The sequence below is a fragment of the Selaginella moellendorffii genome, unplaced genomic scaffold (assembly GCF_000143415.4).
Source record: "Selaginella moellendorffii unplaced genomic scaffold, v1.0 SELMOscaffold_126, whole genome shotgun sequence".
Classification (NCBI taxonomy): domain Eukaryota; kingdom Viridiplantae; phylum Streptophyta; class Lycopodiopsida; order Selaginellales; family Selaginellaceae; genus Selaginella; species Selaginella moellendorffii.
Genome location: NW_003314387.1, coordinates 247,529 through 274,956, shown reverse-complemented (window position 1 = coordinate 274,956; position 27,428 = coordinate 247,529). Strand labels below are relative to the sequence as shown.

Sequence of the window (27,428 nt, the reverse complement as noted above, 5' to 3'; positions counted from 1 at the left end):
TTCCATGGCAAGAAGTGGAAGACCTTCCACCACCTCACGAGGCCAACGATGATCAAGCAACGACGACAGCGCCAGCTCCAAGCAGAACAAGAAGAGGCACTGAACAAGAAGAAGAATTCTATACATGGAAGTTGAAGGTGATGAGGCATAGATCGAAACTAGTTCAACTAATCCGGAGAAACTTATTTTAGCTGTAGAAATAAACATTGTCTTAACGGCGCCTTTTCTTCTTTCGACCCAGCTGACCGGACTTGGCGGCCGCCTCTTGTTCTTCCAAGAATGCCATGGCTTTCTTGTACTTGTCTTCACGCTCCTGCTCGGCCTCGGCTCGTTCTTTCAGTTTCTCCGCAGCCAGGAACTGGTTGTCTTTCCTCAGCTCGCGAGCCGCGCCTTTGGCTTCGCGTTGGATTTGGCGCCGCAGCTTCTTCCTCTCCGCCCTGTCTCGATCAATATCGTAGTCTCTTCCCTTGGCAAAACTGAGAAAGAAGAAGAATACCACCACGTTAGAAGAACAATCGTAAAGCGGCGACTACGTACTCTTCCTCAAACTTCGGGTTGAACTGCTTGATGGGAGTCGGTTTCTTCAGCCGCAATTGCAAAGGCTGCCGAAACTTTTCTAGCTCCTCTACTGTCTTATGGATGAGCTCGAGCGTGTCGATTATGGTTGCCTTTAAACTCTTTGGGAGGAGCTTTGAGGAGGACAGCTCCAGCAGTACAGGAACGAACTGCTTGAGGATCTCGGGAGTAGACGGCAAGTCGTTGTAAATCGTTACGAATCCTTTCAATGTTTGGATGGAAGCATTCAGGATGCCACACCTGAATTTACCAGAACCGACTTATTAAACGACCTCAGCGGTATAACCAAACCTGAAGGAGTCCGTGTCAAAGATATCCAAATCGGCATCTGCCGCCATTAACTCTGGGAAGTCCGGGTCGCAAAAGCTTTTATCAGAATTGTCGTCCTTGAGAAGTAACCAAGGCCGACTTCCAACAAGCTCTCTCAAAAATTGTGGACCCTGGAAACCACCAGCTTACTTCAGAAAAAGAAAATGGTCGTACAAATTTACCGTTTTTCTGGCCGCGGTACTATCTGGCAGGCCCGTCGACAGCAGCACCAACAAAAAGCTCAAAGCCTCTGGGAAAAATCTCCGAGCATGTTTCATGATCTATCAAACAAAAGCAGGTTTAAAAACAAAAGAAGAAAAAATCGGTGCTCACTGAAAGTGCCAATGAGCATAGAAAGGCTCCAACTCCAACATCTCGGCCTGAAGTAACTGGACAACGCATCAAATACTCTCCCAACAAAAGTACCAATGGTGTCATGACTACATGCCGAAAGTCCGATCCAGGAAATATAAGAGACCAAAGCCTCATCAAGAGAAGAGTTCTCACTGACGGCCAGCAGCTGCTTTCATCTCCATCTACACTGGATTAAGGTCGAAGTTAAAACAAAAATCGACATTGAAACGCGCAAGAGCAGCATACCTTTGCTTCGTAGCTTGTCCGACAAAACTTGTTGCATGCGTATCAGCCTTTCACGTGCACACGCAGCTGCGTAATAAGGCGTCTCTAAACTCATTTCGATCAACGGCTTCGTTAGCATGTTGATTCTATCCAGAGGTAACGGTTTCACTCCCGCCAAATCCGAAATGTACAACACCAAAACATTGTAGAACACCTGGAGCAGAAAAGATTAGTCAGGGAGAAACAGAAAAACCAAGATAAACAAGTACCTGCATCTTTTTCCTGTTTTCGGCCGCTAGACTGATGGCATTACAAGCTCTGATCCGTTGAATTGCCACCCCTAGCTCCTCAGTTGACCTGTGTTTAACCAGCCCCAGGAGCTGTTCGAGAGTCTGAGGTGCGTTGATCACGAACGGAAGCTCACGGGACTCTTCTATATCTTTGTCGTCACTCTCGTCTTCCTTACGTAACGTAGATTTCGCCTCCTCGATTAGCTCCTCCCTCGTGGACTCCTCACTGCCTGATGTTCCGCTGTCTTCACCTTGTACAGCTTCATCGAAGTTAGTTTCTTCTTCATCATCGTCGTCGCCATTTTCCTCATTGTCAGTATCGCTAGCATCTGGATTCTCAGCCTCAGTCCTGGCCATGACTTCGTCCACCCATCCCTTTTCTTGATACTCCTCTTCCAGAACAAAGTTTTCACCGAGATCATCACCAGATATCTCAGCACGCTTTCTCTTCTTCTTCCGCTTCGAACCTCCGTCGTCTTCGTCGGCCTCAGAGTCTGATTCCTGCGCTCCGGTCATTCTTTGTATCCGTTTTTTCTAAAGCACGCAAAAGTTTTGTCAGAAAGTCTACAGAACTTGGAAGATTCATTACGTGCCTCGAGCTCCTCTAGACGTTCTTTTTCCTCCTTTGCAATCTCTTCGGATGTCTTTAGCCTCTCCGAAGCCTGTGCGCGTATTTCAAAAGCCATCTCCTTCATCAGCTTGTCGTAGTCATCTGGTTTCTCCTGCACAAATATATAAGCCAAGTATTGCAGGACAGTGTGTGAAGTACCTTCTCGGTATCTGCGTCAGAAGCTTTATCATTCTTAATCGAGCCTTTCGCCAAGAGAGCCTTCAAAGTATTAATCTTTTTGGGACGCATCAAAGAGAGCAGAGCTGGCGTTTCGGCCAAAACTTTAAAATCGCTGTCCAGCTTTTCTCTGAGATCAAGGTCGTCTTCTTTTTCTTTGGCTTTCACGGCCTGCAAATAAGCAAAGTTGAGTACGCCGGTGTATGGACCGACCAAATGAGCATACCTTGAAGTGCTTGCTTTTGGCAATAACTTCTTCCATAATTTCTTTCTTTGATCGTTTCTCCTGATACCAATCGCATCTTAAGAGTGAAATCACCTTGAAAGAAATATAGAAACTATCTAACCTTTCTCGCGGGATCAGCGTCCGTGAAACCACCTCCGAAATTGAGCTCTTTTTGTGCTCCGGCAACCTGAGGAAGCTCTTCTTCATCGTCTAACGAAACATCTTCATTAAAGTCATCCAAGGTCGATAAAGCTGCTCCCTTGTGAGTAAGAAGATCTCCCTCTTCTTCTTCTTCTTCCTCAGCGTCGGGCAGTGCAAACTTACTCTTCCTCTGGAGTTGAGCCTACACGAAAGACCAACCAAGAGACTTAGTTTCTAGCAATAAAAAAAAAATGCACCAGTCTTTCACGTTGAAACCGCATAATCGCCTTCTCATCCTCGCTCATCTCTTCGTCATTCTCTCCAAACCGACGATCAACGAAAGCATTGCTCTTGTGCCGAAGCTTATACTCCCGCAATATCGTCTTCTTCCGCTGCAAAACAGTTCCCCACAATCGGCTCCAAATCGAAAATGCGGGCATTGCATACGAATACCTTCTCAATGCCGCGGGATCGCAACTCGCCAATCCTGCGCCCCTCGCCCTTCTGCTTCTTGCCGAGAATGTCAAATTTCCGCCGCGACCACAGCGTCTCGAAGAGACTGGGAGCAGCAGCAGCCGGACGAGGCGCAGCCTTGGCCGGGCGCTTCTTCTTGGCCATCGCTTAAACCCTAAACGTTTAGGGTTCTAGCATCTATTAATTTTTATCGAGGTACATATTAAAGACCTTTAAGCCATGGTTATAAATGTTAAGCTTTCATAGCTCAGTTGGTCAGAGCACCCGTTTAGTAAGCGGGAGGTCCGAGTTCAACTCTCGGTGAAAGCAGCTTGCCGAGCTTAGCCAGCGAAGGTATAGCGTTTGGCTTCACCCCTTCCATATCTTCGCAGCTCAAACACTTCTCTACCTTTGCTGGCACCAGTTCGCCGCAGTGGGAAGCAACAGTCGAGGAGCGTGACGAAAGTTACTCAATCCGGCTGGAAACCTTCTAAATCCATCTGCTGAAACAGCTCCCAAGTGCCTTGAATTCCCTGCTCGTTCTGGGAGCACGTAGACAGCATCGAGTTCCAGGACACAACGTCCCTCTTCGCGTGAGACAAATCAAAAACTCCTTTTGGCGCTGTCTAGCCTTCCCATCTTGCTAAACAAGTTGACAAGCGCAGTCGCCACCATCGGATCATTATGGAAACCATTTTTAGAACGCGATCGGTGATTGTGATTATGAGCTTCGACCCTGCTGCAGCAAAAGAAGAAAAAGAAACATCAGTCAGCATCCAAGATGCTAACAAAAGTCACCTCGATCGCCTCGACTCCTTCCAGATCTATTTTCTGGAGCTGCCTGATCGCCTCCCAGAGAAAACGCTGCTACCGTTCCGGACCACTTCTTTTCGTCCAGTTTCTCAACGACGACGCTTACACAGAGACCTCCTTCTGAAAACGCTGGAAGATCTTGAAGCCGGAGTTAAGTTGTTCCTCTTCCAGTGTTCCTGGGCAGAGACACCGAAATCTGTGGGTGGTCCAAGCACGCCCATGGTTTTGCTTTGTTATAGTTGCGGGTATGTACACCAGTATGGAACTCTTGGAGGCGTTGTTTACCTGGAAAACGGCGCAGGTATGGCTTTTCTCTCTTAGCTGAAAGTTGATCTTCGTTTTCAGTGCAAAAGGAGCTCACTTCCAGCAAAATCTTGCTCAGTAAGAGGAAATGATGTATAAAACAAGCACCTGAGGAAGCCTCAGATTCTTATATTGAGCAGGATCTCATAAATCTAACCCCCTGAGCTTCTCTTCAAAGCCCATGGTTGGCATCATTCTTGACAATGATCAAATTTAAATCGAATCTTTGACTAGAACTAGTTTTGGACAAACACAAAGATGCGTGAATGCGTGGGGGCATTTTGGCGGAGCTCGCTAGAGTGGATTGCCAAGCCGGCTACGCATCGCTCCTCCAGAGATGCGCGGATCCCAGGCTCTTGCCCGAGGCCAAGCTCCTCCACTCCCACATCGCTCGCCATCCCCTCCACTCGCGCAGCCTCCTCCTCCGCAACCACATCGTCCACGCCTACGCCAGATGCGGCAGCCTCGCCGACGCGCGCGCCGCCTTCGATGCCATCCCCGCCAAGAACGTCTTCTCCTGGAGCATCATCATCGCTGCCTACACCCGCCATGGCCACCACCGCCAAGCTCTGGATCTCTTCGACCAAATGGAGGCGAATCCCAGCGCTGCGCCGCCGCCCAATGCCTTCGTTCTCTCCACGGCCCTCGGCGCCTGCTCGGCGCTGCGCGATCTGGGCCGCGGCGAGCGCATCCACTCGCGGATCCAGCAGCGGCGGAGCGATCTTGGAGGGAATATGGTGGTGCTGGAAACCGCTCTGCTCAGGATGTATGCTAGCTGCGGCTGCGTAGTCCAAGCGGAGGAGATCTTCCAGGCGATGGGCGAGAGGGATGTAATCGCGTGGAACGCAATGATCTCTGCATATGCCCACACCGGGCATCACACCCGGGCATTTGGGATCTTCCGGATCATGCTCCTCGAGGCGGCGGTGACGCCCAGCGCCGCTACAATCTCCGCCATCCTCGCCGCCTGCCTCGATCTGGGATCTGGGAGGAGGATCCACTGCTTAGCGGCATCGATCGGGGTGGAGTCCCATCCATCGGTGGCGATCTCGCTGCTGGGCATGTACTCGCGATGTAGCAGCTCCATCACCAGCGCTAGAGCGCTGTTCTTGGGCATGGAGAGGAAGAGCCTGGTGGCGTGGAACACGATGATCGCGGCGTGTGCGCAGAGAGGTCTAGCGGCAGAGGCCCAGGAGCTGTTCAAGGCCATGGATGTGGAGCCGGATGGATTCACTTTCGCGAGCTTGCTGGCGGTGTGCTGCGATCTAGACCTCGGGCGGCGCCTCCACGCCGGGATTGCCACGGCGCGCCTCGCTTCGCGCTTGATCGTGGACACGGCGCTGGTGGGCATGTATTCGCGGTGTGGGAGCTTGGGCGATGCTGCGGCTGTGTTTGAGGGAATGGAGGATCGCGACACAGTCGCGTGGAATGCCATGATCGCGGCATTTGCCGAGGCGAGAGATCTAGATCGGGCTATGGAATGCTACCAGAGAATGCTGGATCGATCCACTTGTGAGCCCAATGGGGTCACGTATGCCACCCTTCTTGCTGCTTGCCGTGATCGAGGTGATCTTGGCCATGGCCGGCGCCTTTTCAGGGATGCCCAGGATCGAGGGCTCTATCCCGATCGATTCGTGCAAAGCGCGGCAGTGGCGATGCTCGCGCGGTGTGGCGCGATCTGCGAGGCCAGGAAATTGCTGCGGGAGGCCAAGATCAGGGACGTGGAGGCCTGGAACGCGATGATCTCGGCTTATGCCCAGATGGGTCATTTGCGCGAGGCTCTGGGAATCTACCGGGAGATGGAACACGACGGCTCCAGCAGCCCCGATCTCTTCACCTTTGCAAGCGCTCTAGCTGCTGCAGCTGGGCTTGGAGATCTGGACACCGGGAAGGTGATCCACGAGAGAATGGCGGCCGAAAGATCGCTCAAGCTCGACGTCTTCGCCGCAAACGCGCTGCTCACCATGTACTCCAAGTGTGGCAGCTTGGGCGATGCCAAGCTCGTGTTTGATCGCATCCCGGACAAGGACACAGTCTCCTGGAACTCGATGATCTCGGCCTACGCCCGCCACGGCCGCTACAAAGACGCCATCGCCACGTACCGCGCCATGGAGTGTTGCCCGGACGAGGCCACCATTGTGAGCGCCCTCGCGGCAGCGTCGGCTCTCGCGGATCTAGACGAAGGAGCTGCCATCCACGCCCGAGCTCTCGAGCTCGGGATCGCCACTCCTGTGGTGGAGTCCACGCTCGCAAGCATGCACGCCAAGTGTGGGAGCTTGGACGCGGCCATGGCGCTCTTCGAGAAGAACCGCGAGAAAGATCTAGTCTCCTGGAACGCGATGGTGGCAGCGTACGCGCAGCACGGAGATGGCTCCGAGGCGCTCGCGCTGATCCACCGGATGGAGCTGGAGGGGATCTCCCCAAATGGAGTGACGCTGTCCGGGGTGCTGGCGTCGTGCTCCCATGCCGGGCTGCTCGAGCGGGGGATGTTCTACGTGGGGTGGCTGAGCCGGGAGCACGGCGTGGCGGTGGAGAGCGAGCACTATCGGTTTGTAGTGGAGCTGCTCGGGCGGTGTGGGAGGCTGGGCGAGGCCGAGGCGGTGGTCCGCGGTATGCCGCTGGAGCCCGACCCCGCGCTGTGGGTGACGCTGGTGGCCGCTTGCGTGCTCCACGAGGAGGTAAGCCGCGCGGACCGTGCCGCTGCGGGGTTGGATCCTGGCGACGCTGCGTCTTACGTGCTCCTCGCCAATGTATATTCGGCTGGGATTTGATATTTTGGCGGGAAGTTTTGTAGTCGGGGTTAGAGTCTAGGCTGCGTTCCTGGATGCTGATCACCAGATACCACTTGGGAAGCGATGGTGAAATTTCAGCATCCAGGAACGCGTTCACTTGGAGTTCATATCTGTGCCGATGTTTGGCTTTGTTGATCCTATGGTACAGTTTCTCCTAGGCGACTTGTTTCTGCTTCATCGAAAAAAGATGAGACAGAAGTCAATGTGCAAAGTTCACTGGAAGGAAATAGGAAGCGAGTGTTATCTCCGCAGCCAGGAGACAAGGGTGCGAACTTAAAACAGACAAGAAGTCACAAAAGTGTCAAGGTACTGATAAGTTTTTAATTATATTTTTCTTCTTTTGACAAATTTTTATGGACTTAGTAAGTCCACAAAATGTTTATGTCTACGATTCGGGACCAAGCTAGAGCTTAAGATTGTGTCCAATACTCTGGAGGTACTTCACCTGAGAGAAGAAGAACGGGACCAAGCTAGAGCTTAAGATTGTGTCCAATACTCTGGAGGTACTTCACCTGAGAGAAGAAGAACCAGTCAGAGGCTTCATGACTTTGTAGAGGTTTGCTTGGACGAAAAAAGCATAATTCACCAAATCTAGAGCATAAGTACAAATAGCTTCCTCATGAATTGCGGCAAGAATCTAATTCTTTTCTTTACGAGTGCCAATCTACACCAGTCGGGATCCAGCTCAGAAGAAAATCAAAACAACTCGGACTTGATTGCCAGCATGATATCTCTGCTACTTCCAAATGCTGTCTCTCATGAAAAAACGTTCAAAAAGAAAACGGAGACAAGGTCTCCCCAAGAGAGATGTGGCGCAAAGTCCTATAGACTTCGGGATGGGTAACACGGCATTGGAGGCCTCCGTAGCCAAAGACCACCCCATTGAGCAAGCCATGACAGCAAATATCTTTGACAACCAACAGGAAGCTCTTACTGACCTTGACAAGCGGCTTACCACCGCAGTTGAGCCTCAAGCTGGAGAGGTGCCCATTGCTGAGGAGCCGAGCAACCAAGTTGACAACGCGGAAAAACCTCAGCAAACAAAGAATATCGATGAGGACACACAATGTGCGGGCGGAAACATAATCGAGACCACAGTCATCGTCAACAAGCTCACTAGCTCGAATGAGCTTGAACAAGTCACAATGCAGCCCAGCCAGCTCTTAGTAAAGCAACTGGAGGCTGTCAAAAGGATTCGACAATCACAACAGCCAATGCTTTGGACGACCGTTGTGCTGATTTGGACAGCAAGCGGTACATTATCTCGGACATGCTGAAGCTGAAGAAAAGTTCCAGGATCTCGGACATGTCGAATCACTTGATCCAGCGTGCGTGACGGATAGTATACTTCGGCCCCCAACAATGCTTTATACCTGAAGTCAATACATTTCACAGGCGCTGGTTCCATCGAGCTACTTGATCTAGAAATTCCAGCATGCGTGACGAACAGTCACACTTCGACCGAACAAGAAAAACAACAATGCTCTAGACCACAAGTCCGGTTCCATCAACGAACAAGCAGTATCTATCTACTATGGCTCAAGCAAAGGATACGTGGACTAAACCGGAGCCTGCTCAAAATGATTCCGTAGCCAACGATTTGGCCAAGCAGTCGAGAATACATACCGGCTTTAGTTCCATCAGCCAGGCTCGGACATGCTAAAACCCGTCGCTGCTTTTGAGCACGAACTTTCAGTTCTTTGCGTGGCACTCAACGCAAGGAGTCAGGAGGTGGATATTTGCGGCTCTTGTAGTAAAGCACGGTATACAATTACATGCATACCGTGTTTTTGGAGCAGAGGTTTGTTCTGTGTTTTTTTCATCTTGGTACATTTGGCTTACATTATTTTTGCAGCTACAAGCGGAGTTTGGAATTTAGCTCACTCTAGATGGCGACAGCCTTCATCTCCAGCACCGACCAAAGACTGTTATCAAGAGAAACCACCCTATGGGAAGCTTGGGGCTATGAACAAAGATGAATGTTGTGTATCCAAGAATGGCGCATGGATTGAGGTAATTGTTTTTCATGTTTGCATTAATCATGTCCTATTCAGGCATTCTCTGTATGAAGCACCTGCAAGATATAGCTGGAAGACTTTTCAGAGCATTTTTAAACCTAGCCATAGTTCCTCATGAACCTAGGATGGCTAACTTTGATGCATACCTTTTTATCATTTTTAAATCTATTGTTCTTACAAGAAGAAAAATCTGAAGTTTTACAGAATTAATTAAATTTAAAATTTATATATTTTGCACTTTCAAATTTAGAGGAGAGAGTTATAATATAGGGAAATGTAAAATTATGTCACTTTAAAAAAACATAATTTAATATGTACAAATTAAATTAAAAACATATTCTTTACTACTTGGGCAAGGTTTTTTTGTAGGGTTTCTTTGTTGACAAGCTGCTACCTCCATCACTCTATCTCGCTGTAATGCAGGTATTAGTAAGTCTTAAGTATATGATTATTCTTTTATCTAATAATATTTTTAAATTAAATATATAAAACCTTTAATTAAAAGATAAGTCTTTCTTTTTTCATGCATTTACATTCAAGAAAAACTTAAATGAATACCATCATGAACTATAATTTATATTATTTTATAAAGAATATATAAAATTATTTAAGATTTATTATTGACTTGGATAAAAAAGTATATAGGGTTTTCAGAACAATTATAGCTTATTTGCTATTAGTGGTTGTAACAAAGTTAAAAATAATTATACATTAAAATAAAATATATATAAATAAACAAACTTGGCATTATGAGTGCTTGGAATATAGAAAGGGAATACAAAAAATGTGCATATCAATTAACCCAAAAACCCTAGCTTATATACAAGAGCAAGTGGTCCGAATTGAAACCAATTCGATGGCTACCAAAATCCCACTATGTTAATATTAGTATACAGCATTGTAGCCGTACACTTGGCCCTCACATCATCCCCTCCTCTCGGAATAATGGAAGACCATCAAAATTCTCTTATAAATATACTAGGATTTGGAAAAACGTCAAGAGGAAGCATCGGCAGATCTATAGGTGGTATTAACTGCTCCTAATCCCTTTGTATGAAGCGTTTCAACTGTTGCATATGCACAATCTCTGGAGGATCGGCCTACTAGATGTCATGCCAAACCTCATAAACTTGTGGTTCAACTTGCCGCAACACCTGATATGGTTCTTTCCACTACTCAAGAAGCCCTTTAAATAAACCATATACTGTAAGATGGGGAAAATGGACTAACACAAAATCATCCACTTTGCATTTCGCAGGTGGACGATGATGGGAGTTATAGTGCCGTTGTTGTCCCACTTGTATGCGGCTTAAGTGTTCAGTAGACTCTGCTTAGACAAGTGGAAGAATGCTCGTCAAATACTGATATCATGACCTAGCATCAGTAACTCATGGCAATTGCGAAGGTAAACCCAACTTGGTTGGTAATATTGGATCATGATTATATAGGAGTTTATATGGTGAAACACCAATAGAACTATACACCTTTGTGACATATGCATACCGAAGAGACGGCAAATAACCATCCTAATCCAAATGCTGAAAGTTCACATACTTTGCAATCATTTATTTGAATGTTCGAACAAGCCGTTCCACCAGACCATTTGATTGTGGATGATAAGCACTCGTGAAAGTGCGACGTATCCCCAACCGAGACGTCAAAACATGAAATGCCTCAATCATAAATGTAGGACTATTATCCAAAAGAATCCATTCCGAACAAGAATGCTGAAACACCACTCAATTGAGGAGGAAGTATCCAACAGCAATTGTTGAGGCGTTAGCAAAAGCACCAACTTCCACCTAATGAGTCAAATAATCAGAAGTAATAATAACATATTCATTGCCAGTAGTCAATTGTGGAGAATGTCCCATAAGATCAAATGCCACCAACTCAAAGAGATGGGAAATTGCAATCGACTCCAACCGTCCTTCTACAACACGAGGGGGAGTATTACAAGCTTGGCACCAAATGCAGTTATGCACATACAAGATAATATCACGTCACATCTCTGGCCAATAGAAAGACCTATGCAGCTTCTCGGTTACATGACGATGTCCCATATGCCCACCTAGAATAGGAGAATCATAGTAGACATGGAGAAACCACAGAATAAACACAGAAGGCACCACCAGCCGTAAATGATCATCAAGATCCGTCCCCACAAAATAAAGAAGGCCGTTTTCAAGGCGATATTGAGAATGTAAATGCCGGAAAGGCAAGTCATCAATAAGTGATGTAGGATTCTCAAACCCATTTTGAAGCCTTCGAATCCACGGCTCAATTTTTTGAGCCTTACGAACCTCATCAAGAAAAGGTAGATCTTGCTTTGCAACTTGTGGACATTGAACGTTAAGTATAGCAACCACTGATGGTACAGAATCCTCATCTAGAAAATCCACAGATGCTAGAACAACAAGCTCATCAGAAACATGAGAAGAGAGTGGAAAAGGAAGAGGAGCTCGAGAAAGGGCATCAGCATTAGCCATAAAACTCCTTGAATGATGAATAACATCAAAATTATATATTTGAAGCTTCAAAGCCCACTGAGCAGTACGACCAACCAAGTTCTTTCATTTAAATAATGAAGTAATGGCAACATGATCACCTTCAAGTAACATCCAAGAACCATGTAGATATGCATAAAGTTTCTCAAAACCCCAAACTATTGCTAAACACTTCTTCTCTATCGTGGGATAGTTCACCTCCGTTAGTTGTAATGTATATCTTATATACACAATAGGATATTCCTAACCAAGCACACTCTGGTTCTCTTGCATCAACACACCTCCAAGACCAATGTTAGAAGCATCCATGCTCAAAATAAAAGATCGAGTGTAGTCAGGATATGCCAAAACCTGAGGAGTTGTCAATAGCTCTTTGAGATCTACAAACGCCCGCTCACAATCCAGAGACTAGATGAAAGATGACATTGATGATTTCAGCAACGCTCGCAATGGTGCAGTGTGATAAAAAAGATGATCCACAAAACGACTGAGATACTGCACCTTGCTCAAGAAGCACTGCACATCATTCACACACTTCAGAGTAGGGAACTTTAGAACAGCCACAAGTTTGTCATGATCAACTTGCAAACCCTCACGAGAAATACAATACCCAAGATAAGTTGTATATTTTGATCCAAACATGCACTTCAACCACTTCAGCTTTAAACCAACATCACATAGCTGATCCAGCACTTTACAAACATCACGAACGTGCTTTTCCCACATCCCCTCCGAGTGGATTAAGACATCATCAATGAAGTCAGCATATCACAAAGAACCTCGTTCATCATCTGTTGAAAAGTTGCTGGAGTATTGTTTAAACCAAACGGCATCACCAAGAACTCGTACGAAAAGTAGTCTTAGGAATATCTTCTTCGACTATTGGTACTTGCCAGTGCCCAGAAGCAAGATCTAACTTGGTGAACTAACAACTTCACCCCAAATGATCCAAGAGATTAGTAGTGTGAGGAAGAGGGTTCATATTTGGGATCGTTTTTTCATTTAACGGATGATAGTCGATGCAGAAATGAATACTCTCATCAGGCTTCGTCACAAGATGAGGTTCATATCCCCAAGGACTCCACAACTTCTGAATAACACCCTTCTCCAACATCTCCTTAACGTTTGTATGTAAAATCTTGATCTCCTTGGGTGAATGATGACAAACAGAAACCTTGATTGGATGAGCATCCCCGGTTGAAATTGGATGACGTGTGGAAATCTTGGCCCTAGATGATAGGTCAAATTCAAAGAGATCAAAATATTCCTTCATGAGCTGGTCAACCGCTGCAATACAAAGATTGTCGAAGGGATCGGAAAAGGAAAGAGTAGAACAAGACGAAACCATAGGAGGAAATAATGGGGGAACAAAAGTAATGGAAGCAAAGCTAGAAGTAGAAGGACAAAGAGGTACGGAAGTGAGAGGAATGGATGAAACATAAAGAAGTATGAGACAAAGGGGAAAAGCCTCAAAGTCACACTTGGCATGATTGCACTGCAACCAATCCATACCAAGAATGAGGTCAAAAGCTTAACTCGGCACCACCTGCAATGACCACAACTCAAGCTCAAGATCACCCACACACACAACCAAGTCTGCCTCATCCCATGCACATGCATGTGTATGGCCATTGCCATAAAGAATGAAAACTGGTTTCGCCACATAACGCAAGTGTAGATGGCAACGTGTGGCAACAGGTCAAGCAATAGAAGATAAACTTGAACCTGTATCAACTAACATAGAGAGAATAATAGAAGACCTCTGTTATAAAAATGAGCTTGGAGAGTAAACACTAGAGGTGCCGAGTGAACCCCTTGATGATACTCCCGAAAGAAAGATAGAGGGGTCATTGACTTATTCGCACAAGATCTCTCCATTACTTGCACGACTCTTCATTTCTCAGATGTATCTCATTGTCTAGACCTTCCACTACAGTAACACCAATGGGACATTGATGACGCCAAAGTCTCCACCTAGGAAATGGAAGTTACCAATTAGAAAAACGCCGATAACATTGATAAGTATGACCAACTTCATCACAAGCCCAACAGTGAACATCACAACCACGACCACGTCCTCACCCTTGTCCTTGAACTCAAGCATCAGTAGCATCAACCTCCATTGGAACAAGACCATCACCCATAGGAAGTGGAGCTAAAGAACATGCAACAAGAAGTGGAAGAGGTGATGTCTCATAATGTTGTGCTAAGTGAAGAACATCGTCAAGGGTGGCGGGAGCAAGTGTATGCACAAGTCCGACAATATCTTGATGAAGTGCTAGGCACAACATTCCTAGCTTGATCCGCTCCGACACATTTGGCTCCGCACAAAGCAAAAGACTTTGGAAATGAACTCTAAATTGCATTACCAACTCAGATGGCCCTAGGCGAAGACAATGCAATTGTTGAAAGGCATCATCACAGTCATCGGCATGTCTGAAGGTGCGTTTGAAGATGTCCACGAGAACACTCCAATCTTCGCGAGTGGCTGCACTCAAACCATTGTACCACTGCAATGCTATCCCTTGGAGACACGTGGGAAACTCATGCAAACGTCGAGCATCATCCCAAAAATGATATGTGGCAATCACCGTGAAGTGATTGAACCAATGGTACACATCATCCCCAAGATTCCCATGAAAGAACTCCGGCTGAACACGAGGATTAGAACCAAGAGCAGGAGGAGTTGTACCACGTGCCGTGAATGCTGCCATCAACTGAGTTTGGTTGTTCAATTGCAAGCGTATAGCATCAAGCAATTGTACCAACTATTCATACACGATTTGGTTTGTACGAATTCTTGATGATGCCATTTGGTTTGAACAATGCTCTAGCAACTTTCCAATGGATGATGAATGAAGTTCTTTGCAATATGCCAAAAGTGACTGTTGATTTCATTGATGATATCTTGATGCACTTGGAGGGGACATGGGAGGAGCACGTTTGTGATGTTTATAAAGTGTTGGATTGGCTACGGGATGTTGTTTTAAAGCTGAAGCAGTCGAAGTGCGTGTTTGGGTCTAAGGACACAACTTATCTTGGATACTGTATTTCTCGTGAGGGTTTGCAAATTGATCCTGACAAATTTGTGGATGTTCGAAAGTTCCCTACTCCGAAGTGTGTGAATGATGTGTAGCGCTTCTTAGGCAAGGTGCAAAATCTTGGTTGTTTTGTGTATCATCTTTTTTATCACATTGCATCATTGCGAGCATTGCTAAAGTCATCAATGTCATCTTTCATCTGGTCTCCGGATTGTGAGCAAGCATTCATGGATCTCAAAGAGCTATTGACAACTGCTCCAGTTTTGGCACATCTTGAATACACTTGACCTTTTATTTTGTGTGTGGATGCTTCTGATATTAGTCTTGGAGGTGTGTTGATGCAAGAGAACCAAAGTGTGCTTGGTCAGGACCATCTTATTGCATATATAAGCCATACATTACAACCAATAGAGGTAAACTATTCCACGATAGAGAAGGAGTGTTTACTAACAATTTGGGGTTTTGAGAAACTTTATGCATATTTACATGGTTCTTGGATGTTATTTGAAGGTGATCATGTTGCCATTACTTCATTATTTAAGTGAAAGAATTTGGTTGGTCATATTGCTCAGTGGGCTTTGAAGCTTCAAATATATAATTTTGATGTTATTCATCATCCAGGGAGTTTTATGGCTAATGCTGATGCCCTTTCTCGAGCTCCTCTTCCTTCTCCACTCTCTTCTCATGTTTCTGATAAGCTTGTTGTTCTAGCATCTATGGATTTTCTAGATGAGGATTCTGTACCATTAGTGGTTGCTATACTTAACGTTCAATATCCACAAGCTGCAGAGCAAGATCTACCTTTTCTTGATGAGGTTCGTAAGGCTCAAAAGATTGAGCCGTGGATTCGAAGGCTTCAAAATGGGTTTGAGAATTCTGCATCACTTATTGATGACTTGCCTTTCCGGCATTTACATTCTCAATATCACCTTGAAAACAGCCTTCTTTATTTTGTGGGGATGGATCTTGATGATCATTTACGGCTAGTGGTGCCTTCTGTGTTTATTCCGCGGTTTCTCCATGTTTACTATGATTCTCCTGTTCTAGGTGGGCATATGGGACATTGTCGTGTAACCGAGAAGCTGCACAGGTCTTTCTATTGGCCAGAGATGCGACATAATATTATTTAGTATGTGTATAGCCATGTTTGGTGCCAAGCTCGTAATATTCCCCCTCATACTGTAGAAGGACAATTGGAGTCAATTGCAGTTTCTCGTCCCTTTGAGTTGGTGGCATTTGATCTTATAGGACCTTTTCCACAATCAACTATTGGTAATGAGTATGTTATTATTGCTTCTGACTATTTGACTTATTGGGTGGAAGTTGGTACTCTTGCTAACACCTTTGCAACTATTGTTGGATACTTCCTCCTCAATCGAGTGGTGTTTCAGCATTTTTGTTTGGAATAGATTCTTTAATAGTCCCGCATTTATGACTGAGGTATTTCATATTTTGACATCTCGGTTGGGGATACGCCACACTTTCACGAGTGTTTATCATCCATAGTTAGACAGTTTGGTGGAACGACTCGTTTGGACATTCAAAAGAATGATTGCGAAGTATGTGAATTTTCAGCATTTGGATTGGGATGGTTATTTGCCATCTCTTCGGTATGCATATGTCACAAGGGTGCAGAGTTCTATTGGTGTTTCACCATATAAACTTTTATATAGTCTTGATCCAATATTACCAATGGAGCTAAATTTACCTTTGTAATTGCCATGAGCTACCAATGTTAGGTTGTGGGATCAGTATTTAACAAGCATTCTTCCACTTGTCCAAGCAGAGTTTGTTGAACACTTAAGCCACATACAAGTGGGACAACAATAGCGCTACAACTCCTATCATTATCTATTTGCAAAGTACAAAGTAGATAATTTGGTGTTAGTCTATTTTCCCCATCTTACGGTATATGGTTTATCTAAGGGGCTCTTTGCTCAATAGAAAGGACCATATCGGTGTAAGCGACTAATTTTTCCATTCTACTTTAGTCACTTAACCACACCTCCAACCACGTGGAGGAGTCTCATTCACAACCTCCATAAGTCCTATTTCGGACTTGGGCTTGCTAGCCCCGAGAATGGCATCCCCGCCACTCAACTTTTGCACATGGTCCAAGTGCTCCATGTGTTTGATCCCATGACCGACACCCCAAGGTACCATTGACATATCCGCCTGTTACACTAAGGCCATGCCCCTTTACCTTGGTCACACCGGTGGTCTAACACCACCTGCATCACAGTCCCGTCTCTCAAGGACTAGGCCATCCGTCCATGAGTGATCATTCTAGATCCCCTCCTTAGTATCCTTAGGATGCCCACAGACATGGGGAACAACCTTCCACAATATCCCTTTAACAGTCCCCACTAAGATCCTTTTCTGTCCATGGCCGTGTTCACCAACACTGCCACTGGATCAAGGCCCATAGGCCCGACCATTAAGTCCCACTGTCCTCTGGGACTTCCTCACCACATGACCGTGTCATTAGTCACCACACCAAAGGATCATTAGTTTTCCTTTCCATAGTCTGGGACTTTGGGATAGCATTTCGGAACACCGCAGCCCTACGCGGACCTCCTGGGTACTCTCCCCACCTTCTGTCTTTAGGTGCTCTAGCCATGGGCTTAGAGCGAGGTTCCGTTGAGCCACACCTGGTATCCAAGTAGGTAGTGCCACCCACACTTGGACTGGGAGCATCTGCCAGTCAATCTCCCGGGGGAACTAGAGCTGGCTCTTGAACACTTCACCAAGCTACCCCGCTTGTCGGTCCATGTTCACTCTAGTCTTGGACTTCCCAATGGGCAGCTCATCACCCAACACTAGATATAGCCTTTTTGGGCCAAACTGGCCTTTCCTGGCCAAACTGGCTCCACTGCAGTCCTCCCCCTTACTATACTTTTGGAGCTCACCAAACCCCCCAGGGTCTGGGAGACGAACACTTTGGGCTTTCACCCTTTCAGACTTGAACTCAGACTCGGACTCGGACTCGGACTCAGACTTGGACTCGGACTCGGACTCGGACTCGGACTCGGGCTCGGGCTCGGTCTCGGCCTTGGCCTTGGTCTTGGTCTCGGTCCCAATCTCGGTCTCGGTGCCAGTCTTGGTCTCGACCTCGAGCTCCATCTCGGGTCCTTCTCGGACTCCATCTTGGACTCCATCTCGGAATCCGTCTAGGTCCATCTCGGACTCCATCTCAGGTCCATCTCGGACTCCGTCTCGGTCCATCTCGGACTCCATCTCAGGTCCATCTCGGACTCCATATTGGACTCCATCTTGGACTCCATCTCGGGTCCATCTCGGACTCCATCTCGGACTCCATCTCGGGTCCATCTCGGACTCCATCTTGGACTCCATCTCGGGTCCACCTCGGACTCCATCTCGGACTCCATCTCGGGTCCATCTCGGACTCCATCTCGGGTCCATCTCGAACTCTATCTCAGGTCCACCTTGGACTCCATCTCGGGTCCATCTCGGACACTTCCACGTGTCATGTGTTAGTCCTTTTTGGAGCCTTGCTTATTGGTTGCCTCGTGCTCGCTCCTCGAGCACTTTGTTGGGAGTTCCACTCCCGCCCTCGACCTTCCAAGTTGGAGCTTTTAGTCCAAACGTGTTACGCTTGTTTGGCTTTTGCCTCGGCCACTACCACGTGGCACCCTTTCTGGCTCTACTTTGGGGCCTAGGGATTTTGTGTCTCACAATCAGGTGTTGCAGCAAGTTGGACCGCAAGTTTATGAGGTTCTGCATAACGTTTAGTAGGCTGATCCTCTAAAAATTGTGCATGTACAACAATTGAAACCCTTCATACAAAAGGATCAGGAACAATTGAGGTACAACAATACATATATAAATCTGCTGATGCCTCCTCCTAATGTTCTTCCAAATCCCGGCCCATCTACAAGAAAATCTTGATGGTCTTTCATTATTCCGAGAGGAGGGATGATGTGAGGTCTAAGTGTATACTTACAATGCCGTGTACTAATATTAGCGTAGTAGGATTTTGGTAACCGTCGGATTGGTTTTAATCCAGACCTCTCGCTCCAATATATAAATTAAGGTTTTTGGGCTAATTGATATGCACATTTTTTATATTCCCTTTCCATATTGCAAGCACTCACAAAATTAAACTCCAATTAACATGTTAAAACCCCAAACTTTTAGATGGCCAAAAAAGTCTCTTTGACTTGACATTCTCAAGAAGGAACAGAAGGGCAAGTGGATTGGCATGTCTCTGTATTCGATTTGGAGAAGATGCACTTGTCCATGCATTTGATTTGGAGGAGATGCAATTAGCTTTGGGAAATTGTTTTACAGCAGAATATTGCTGGAGTAAAAGCTGCAGCACAAGAGTAATGCTTTCGTTAATCGTTGGTTTGGAGAGAATAAGTGAGGTGATTACACTGTTTCAACGTGGAACACAGCATTTCTTTTCATTGCTAGAAACTTAGAAGAATGACTGGAATGCAGGAATCAGACTCTGAGACTGACAAAGATGACAGAGGTTCGAAGTGGAAGAAGAGAAAACATGATCATGCTGTGTGTTAAACAGAGATCAACTGAGGAGCTTGGGTGGCAATTCAGTGGATCAGAGCTTGTAATGTTGGAAGTCTAGTGGCGGAAAAACAGAAAAAAATAAAAATAAAATGCAGGTACATGCTTGTGACAGGATCATAACTGATCCATTCCTGTTTACATACTTTTTAAACTTACCAGAGAACATCACCACAAAGCACAATTAGAGCTACCTGCCCCTGCCTTGATATTGAGCAATGGATGATCTGCCTTGATACATTTAATCAAGGCACCCAGTTTGTTGTGCAGTGTTTTATGGATCACCAAGAGCTCAACCTTTGATGCTCGTTCCTAGCGATAACAAGAAAAGAGATTTTTATTAAAAAAAACTTGCTTGAAAACAATTAAAGTTTACTCACTCGGAAAAACTCCAGCGTTGCAGCAGAGATTCGAGGGCAGCAATCGAGATTCAAGCAGTAAAGAGAGTTGCTCAATCGTGGGACGAGTATTGCAACAGCCTCATCGTCGATAAGCTTGCATCCGAAAAGATTCAGAGCCCTCAAGCAAGGACAATGGAACGCAATAAACCTTATAGAAATCTTTGATCATGGAGAAGTGTAAACGAAAAAGTGAAAGAAGCATTTCATACCTCATGGATCTATGGGTGATGTTGGTGCAATTAACAAGACTCATAACTTGGAGCTTGTTGCATCCTTCTACCAGAGCCATGATTCCTTTGTCTTGCACATTATATGCACCTGTCTTGCGAGAGCGTTGATTGAGCTCAAACTCAATCAGATGAGAGCAAAAACGTCCAAACTGTACAAGGATATTGTCACTGGCAGTTGGAAGGCAAACTTTCTCAAGGTTCCGAAGAGCAAATGGAATTTTACAGAGAGCCTTCTCTTCTAACTGCAAAGGCACAATGGATGTGTTTCGATCAACATAAAACAAAGTAAAAATGGAAGTATACCTGTGTAATCACAACCTCATCACAAGTAGATAAATCGAGGACCTTGAGATTGGTGCATGCTTTACAGATTGCTTGCCACGTTCCACTAAACGTAGATTCCGCGTAAAGGGCTTGGAGCTGGCGGCCACTGTCTTTAATCAACTTCCAGGGCGCAGAGCGATCATAAGCAACAGAGAGTCCAGGGGAGACACAAAGCCTGAGAGACGTGAGAGAAGGTGGCATTGGGCTGATGGAAGCATGATCGAGTATCAACAGATCGGATGATACAACACCAAGATCTGACAGGTTTGAGCAGCATTTGAATATGTTATTGACATGATCCCAACCAAAGTCACTGCTAGAGATATGGAGCGTGGTGAGGGACAAAGTGAAGCTTTTAAGCGTGACGCCAAGGTCACCGTTAGGCCAAGTCACACTCGCACCCAGAAGCTTCAGTGTGTGGAGATGAGGACATCGAGAAGGCAATGCAAGGAAAAAACTAGACACATCATGGTCTCGGCTGAAAACATCCAGGCTCTGGAGGTGAGGTGAAAGGGCCTCAGCAAGATATGGAGGGAAATTATCATCAGAAAAAGCGGCAGAGAGGTGGCGAAGATGAGGAAGGGCAGAGACAGTAGAGACAATCTTCTCTGCGTCCTTCTGCGATCTGGACAAGATTATAAGCAAGGATTTAGCGCGAGAAGAGCCATACATACCGAGGAAAAGTAATGCTTGTGATGGTCGATGCGTGCTTGCGCGCTAGTTTGATGACGTCTTTTGGTTTGAGCCAGACCGAAGAATGCAGCCACCGAGAGAAGTCACCGAAACGAGGCACAATCTCACGCACCTATCGAGAAGAAATACCATGCTCCATCAGATCAACTCTTATCTTCTTCACTAACCACAGAACTTTACTTACATGAGATTGGCACAAGCGATTCCAGCGGCGGCAGACAAGCGCGGCCCGCGTGAGGAGCTCCCTCGTTGAAATGCGATCGAAGATGTGGAGCAGGGTATCGTCATCGAGGCCGCCAGTGGTGGCATCGTCCTCGCCATCGCCATCGCCATCGCCATCGCGAGCCCTCTTCCTTCTCGTTCTCCCCATTTTGCTACTTTGACCTAATCTTATGAACCATGTGGTTAACAAAGGGCAAAGGCGTCCGTGGCGATGGCGATGGTTTTCGTCGCAATCGCATGGCATCGTTCTTGACAAGGAGGAGGAGCCGCCGCTCGATCCAACGAAGATTTGCAGGGATGACGAGCGATCGCCAGCGGTGGACGCCTTCGCGGCTGCTCTGCGAGAATGCCGCGAGCGCGGATCCCTGGGCGAGGGTAAGCGCATCCACGCACAGATCGTCTCCAGCGGCCTCGAGCGTCACAGGTTCCTCGCGAATCTCGTCATGGAAATGTATGGAAAGTGCGGCCGCGCGGCGGACTCGTTGGAAGTCTTCCACAAGATGGAAGATCGCAATGTTTTCTCGTGGAACATTGCGATTGCGGCATTTGCCCACAACGGGCAAATGCGAGAAGCCCTGACGCTCTTCCGGCAAATGCTGCTCGACGGCGAGCATCCCAATTGCGTCACGTTTATGGGAGCTATCAATGCCGATCCGGCCAAGGTCCATGCACTAGTCGTCGCTGCTGGCCTGGATCGCTCCACTTCCATCGCCACAGCGCTGCTCAACGCTTACGGCAAGCTGGGGATGCTAGATCATGCCACGCTCGTCTTCCAGGGGATCGAATTCAAGGATGCCATCACCTGGAATGCACTGGTATCCGCGTGCGCTCACAACCATCGTGGATCCCAGGCGCTGGAGCTCTTTCGCTCGATGCTTCTCGAAGGTATCAAGCCCAACCACATCACCTTTCTCAGCATTGTCGCCGCGTCTAGCTCGATCATGGATGATCGTAGCTCGACTGCTCGCGAGGATCTTATGCACTCGCTCGTCGTGGAAGCCGGCTATGGCGACCATCTCTCCATCGCCAATTGCCTCGTGGATTGCTACTCCAAGCGAGGATCATTGGACACCGCCAGAGCGCTCTTTGATTCCATGAAGCGGAAAGACGTGGTGAGCTGGAACACGATGATCTCGGCTTATTCTCGATCACAGGATGGAGACCAAGAAGCTCTCGATCTCTTCCAGAGAATGCTGGACGATCCCAGCGGCCCCGAGCCGGATCGACTGACGTTCTTGAGCGTTGTGGATGCATGCAACTCGCTGGAGCAGGGCAGGACGATCCATGCTCTCGCGATGGAGAAGAAGATCGCTAGCGAGGACGTGGTGCTCCAGACGGCGCTGCTCAACATGTATGCTCGCTGCCATAGCCTCGAGGATGCAAGGAAAGTTTTCGCCGGGATGTGCCGCAAGGACGCGATTTGCTGGAACTCGCTCCTCGCGGCCTACGCTCAGAGTGGATCCGGCAAGGAAGCGCTGCAAATCTTCCGCGAGATGGATCTCGAGGGATGCAAGTCGAGTAGAGTCTCTCTCATGCTCGCGCTGGAAGCTTGCTCCAACGACGGTGGCGATGCCATCAAACAAGGAAGAGCTCTCCACGAGAGGATCGTCGCCAGTGGCTATGGCGGCGACGTGGTCGCGTGCTCGGCGCTGGTGACCATGTATGGAAAATGCAAGTGTGTGGATCGAGCGAAGGCGGTCTTTCAGTCCATGCCCGAGAGAAACGTTGTGACATGGACGGCGCTCATCGGTGCTCTCGTGGACAACGATCGCGACAAGGAAGCCATGGAGCTCTTCCGGACGATGGACCACTCTGGAGTGAAGCCAAACGATGTCACATTCGTGAGCACGATCGATGCTTGCGCAAACTCCATGGATCTCGCTTCCGGGATCGTTTTCCACAGGCGAGCAGCCGAGGTTGGCATGGATTCGAACGTGGTCGTCGCGAACAGCCTCATCAAGATGTATGGAAAGTGTAAGAGACTCGAGGAAGCTATGTCCGTTTTTAACCGAATTCTGGGAATCCGGGACTTGGTATCGTGGAACGCTTTGATCTCGGCCTTTGCGCAAAATGGCGATGGAAGACGAGCGCTAGAGACTTACTGGGCGATGATCCGGGAGGGAGTTCGCCCCGACAGGATCACTTTCATCAGCGTCTTAGATGCGTGCGCGACGCTGGGATCAATCGCCGAGGGCCGAGAGATCCATCGCCAAGCAAGCGAGGGCGGATTCGAGAGCGTGGACGCGGTGCTTGGAACGCTCGTAAACATGTATGGGCGGTGTGGTAACGCCATGGAAGCCGAGCTCGCGTTTGGCAAGCTCCAGCAAAGGGATGCGATTGCATGGAACGCGGTGGCAGCGGCGATCACTCAAACCGGCGACCAGAGACGAGCGCTCGGGATTCTCCGGGGCATGGATAACGAAGGTGTCAAGCCGGACAACGTTACGTTCATCACACTTCTCGACACTTGCGCGGATTGCAACGCTCTGGTCGAGGGAAAGATCTTCCACGCCCGAGCGATGGAGCTGGGATTCGGCTTCGATATCATCTTGGGCAATGCGCTGCTCAACATGTATGGAAAGTGTGGGAGCTTGCGCGAAGCAAACCGTGTCTTTGCAGCCATGCCCGTGAGGAACTCCGTGTCTTGGAACACGTTGATCGTCGCATATGCCCAGAATGGGCATGTCAAGCTAGCGATTGGATTGTTCCGGGATATGGACTTGGAGGGTATAGTTCCCAACCAGGTATCTTTTCTCAGCATCTTTTTTGCTTGCAGCCATGCTGGGATGCTTGAGGAAGGCTCCAAGTACTTCCAGTACATGGTGGCGGATCATGGGCTGGTTCCCACACCGGAGCATTACGGGTGTTTTGTAGATCTTCTTGGGCGGACTGGTCGCTTGGCTGATGCCGAGGAGCTTGTCACTGGCATGGCCGAAGATGCCAGAAGTTTGGACTGGTTGATCCTTCTTGGATCCTCGACGTTGCAAGAGAATGTCGAGCAGGCAAAGAGGGCAGTCCAACACGCAGTGAAGCTTGGTTCCAAGCAATACTGGAACTTTTGACCACGTAGAGTTCCCGACAACTTCTCTCGTTAACGGTTGAGTCACCTGAATTGATACTCCTGGAGCTTGTATATAAGAGAACGTGGACTCGATCAAGTGGAGATGGTTCTTCAACTCTCTGCTCCAAGTGCATGGCACCATTTTTGTTCTTTCATGGTATACTTTTTTTACACGTTTTGTTGTACGCTGCCATTTTTCTTTTTCTTTTTTTTTTCTTTTTCCGATTTTTGTTAGGACCGGAAAACAACGTCAGAGGGGATTGAACCCAGAATCTCTGGTTCCGTAGCCCAGCGCCTTGCCATGAAGTCATTATGACCAAATCACACAAGATTCCTAGTTATTTATTAAGCCCTGGTTATAAATGTTAAGCTTTCATAGCTCATTTGGTCAGAGCACTCCTTTAGTAAACATGAGTTCAACTCTCAGTGAAAGTAGATTTTTACGAGGTGCTGCCTCTTGATTTCTAAAATAGCTCAAATCACACACGCCCAACGTCAGGTTGTGATCCTTTCATCGAAAAACATATGGATTACACGGTTCTTCTAGTGTGTTGTTTGTGTGGCTTTGATTTATAAGGGGTTACAGTGACGAAGAAGAGCTGCCAAGAGTTTGGGGCGTGGATTCGAATTCGCACAACATGACATTCCTCAGGTCATTGTCTATGTCTTCCCTACATTCTTACCGTCATTAAGACAGTAAGAATGTAGCGTGGAAGACATATACAATGCCCTGATGAATGTCATGTCGCACACCACTGGTGACAAGCATGAAACTCTGAAGGTTAAGATGGCCAAGCCACTAAACATGGACACTCGCCAGAGCTTACGTTCTGCATGGCATGCCTGGAAAGGATGGCTATTCCAACTCTAGTATGCATATGGTAAAGCCTCACGATTGAATTCTTTGGCGGCAGAGAAACGGTGTTTCAACAGAGAAAGTGGCGTTGCATTGCGATCTAATAAGTTTATCACTGACCATGGTTTTTTGGACCCTGTCGTTTCTTAAATGAAATCGTATAAGGCGGCATCCCACAAAGAGAAGAGGAAACCAGAAAGAATAGAATGGCCGGGGGAGGATCCCATCGACGATGCAGCACTCCAAGTTCCACGCGCCGTCTCCGCGGCAGCTTCCAGCAGCCTCGAGCACGGACGAGCTCCAGCAGGAAGCCGACAGTGAGCGATACATCATACATCCAGGTTTGCATTGATGCGGATAGGGAGCCCCGCGAGTCCGAGCGATGATCAAAGCTCCGGGCTGCAAGAGGCGACGTCGCCGCCCCCAGATGATCAAATCACCACTACAGAAACGCTAGCAATCAGTGATGAATCTTCACCGTCCTCTTGGCTTCGCCACTCGGCTAGCTTGCTAGTGATCCCAGTGGCGGACGAGGAGTACGTTCCAGACAAGGAGGAGATCACGCTATACGTGGATGACGGTATTTCCTGGGATTCCGAGCAGCTGGAAGTTGTTATAGCTCGCGGGCCCTTTTCTCCCGATCGAGTAGTGAATGTGGAGGAGAAGGTACATTTTCTGTGGCATGTTGGGAGCTGGAGCTCGTAATGCAAGATCTTTCTCCTCTACGAGCCAAAGCTGAGCCAGCAGGGGCAGCACCTTTGGTGGCACCACCATTCGCAGTGTCACCACCAGGGAAAAGAAAAAGAGAAGATGGGAATTCATCCTTTATAAAGATCTAACAAAACCAGACGATGACCGAGCAGCAGCACCAGCGGCAACCTGGAGACGTCATACATGAATCTGGCATTTCACGAATTCCAAATCGTCGAAACTAGATTGGAAAAAGATGTCAGCCTCCTCAACTTGCTTGTCAGATCCTATTGGAATGGAAGCAACCGTGATCATCAAAACAGAGCGTGGACCACAATGGTGGTGGATCTCGCAAAGGCCAGGTGCCGTGAATCGGAGATGGGAGCTGTTATCTATCTTCCGTCGTCTCCATTCACAGCCTGGAGAAATACACTTCAGCTTGCATGTCCAAAAACACACCATAGCTCGATGTAAGTGCTCGTAAGCCTATGCCCCCTTTGATCCGAGAATGTGGCCACTGCGCTTGAGAGAAGCTGTCTCATAAATCAAGTGCGCTGATGATTGTCACTCACCACCTCGAGCTCCATCTTGCAAAAGCACTCAAGAGCATCGTTGAGCTACCCATTCTGGCATACGCTGCGAGCATTATCAATGAGAGAACATTGGAAAACGTTGGAATCCTCCCATGTTGATAGGAAGATTTTCCACGAGTTGCCTGTTCTTCCTCATTCCACACACCATCGAATGGCGATGGATTCTTTTGCCCGCTTCCAACCATAAGTGCGTAAAGATTTGCATCGCGCTCAAGCTCCTCCACTGATTGCTTCAGCTCCAAGATGGTGAAGCGATGCCATAATCAGGGCGTGTAGTTTTCTCTATTCTCTAAGAAGCACGCTTGGCCAAGATGCTCCCTGCTCCATGCGGACTTGGTCCTGCAACATTCGAGGTTTATTGTCTTTCTTTTTCTTGTTTCAAAGATGGTAATTTGGAAATCAAGTATGGGTTCCGAGCTGCTGCATGCTGATCCGGGCAACAATTCTGATCAACTAAACAGCAATCAAGCCACAGTAGTTCTCTGTAATCATTTTTTACTCTTTTGAGAGCCATTTACAAGATTTGTAACAGCAGCTGAAAGGCGAAGAAGAATACAAGAAGTGAGAGCACTGTACGAACTGTTTGAATGGTTTTTGAGTGGGAAGTGAAAATCTTAAGAGTACTTTCTGAGGACTATGGAGGGAGGGAAGAGAGCTTGTGTGGTTTGGGTCAGCAGCTTCATTGCATAGTGGATTGTCACCAAGTTGCTAGATCAAGGCTAATGCACAGCACCATTCGGGACAGGTGAGTGATGACTTGATTGATTCATCTTGTGCTTCAAATTTAAACACATATTATCAAATTATTAAGTCATGAATTAATGTTAAAACTTTCACCTCCCATTTATAGTGCATGTGGTTTTCACTTTTTACTTCATAATGTTTTATTATAGACATGTGGGATGCAGTTGAACCTGGGTTAGTAGTTTAGTTTACTCTTGCTAAGCTAAACTTGAAGGGTTATATTGACATATG

The 27,428-nt window shown here is 47.3% G+C and overlaps 4 protein-coding genes and 1 non-coding gene across 5 annotated transcripts; 3 read left to right on the top strand and 2 right to left on the bottom strand.

Annotated features, from left to right (window-relative positions):
- Nucleotides 1–100: 100 nt before the first annotated feature.
- On the bottom strand, nt 101–3,541 carry LOC112342988 (nucleolar protein 14-like). Its single transcript, XM_024665720.1, has 13 exons — nt 3,362–3,541; nt 3,166–3,300; nt 2,889–3,110; nt 2,768–2,827; nt 2,524–2,712; nt 2,348–2,476; nt 1,734–2,288; nt 1,486–1,678; nt 1,219–1,421; nt 1,068–1,166; nt 868–1,016; nt 538–816; nt 101–476 (listed from the first exon to the last, which is right to left on the bottom strand). Exons 1-13 carry the CDS (start codon nt 3,524–3,526, stop codon nt 212–214), a joined length of 2,643 nt encoding a protein of 880 aa, XP_024521488.1. The 5' UTR covers nt 3,527–3,541; the 3' UTR covers nt 101–211.
- Nucleotides 3,542–3,618: 77 nt separating this feature from the next.
- TRNAT-AGU lies at nt 3,619–3,691 on the top strand. Its single transcript has one exon. It is a non-coding gene; the product is annotated as a tRNA-Thr (tRNA).
- A 1,373-nt stretch (nt 3,692–5,064) lies between these two features.
- Nucleotides 5,065–7,248, top strand: LOC112342986 (putative pentatricopeptide repeat-containing protein At1g69350, mitochondrial). Its single transcript, XM_024665716.1, has one exon. The coding sequence runs from the start codon at nt 5,065–5,067 to the stop codon at nt 7,246–7,248; it is 2,184 nt and encodes a 727-aa protein (XP_024521484.1).
- Nucleotides 7,249–19,486: 12,238 nt separating this feature from the next.
- LOC112342985 (F-box/LRR-repeat protein 4-like) lies at nt 19,487–21,401 on the bottom strand. Its single transcript, XM_024665715.1, has 6 exons — nt 21,216–21,401; nt 21,013–21,143; nt 20,318–20,963; nt 19,994–20,256; nt 19,764–19,932; nt 19,487–19,695 (listed from the first exon to the last, which is right to left on the bottom strand). Exons 1-6 carry the CDS (start codon nt 21,399–21,401, stop codon nt 19,552–19,554), a joined length of 1,539 nt encoding a protein of 512 aa, XP_024521483.1. The 3' UTR covers nt 19,487–19,551.
- Nucleotides 21,402–21,423: 22 nt separating this feature from the next.
- LOC112342984 (pentatricopeptide repeat-containing protein At5g27110-like) lies at nt 21,424–24,503 on the top strand. Its single transcript, XM_024665714.1, has one exon. The coding sequence runs from the start codon at nt 21,424–21,426 to the stop codon at nt 24,313–24,315; it is 2,892 nt and encodes a 963-aa protein (XP_024521482.1). The 3' UTR covers nt 24,316–24,503.
- Nucleotides 24,504–27,428: the final 2,925 nt, after the last annotated feature.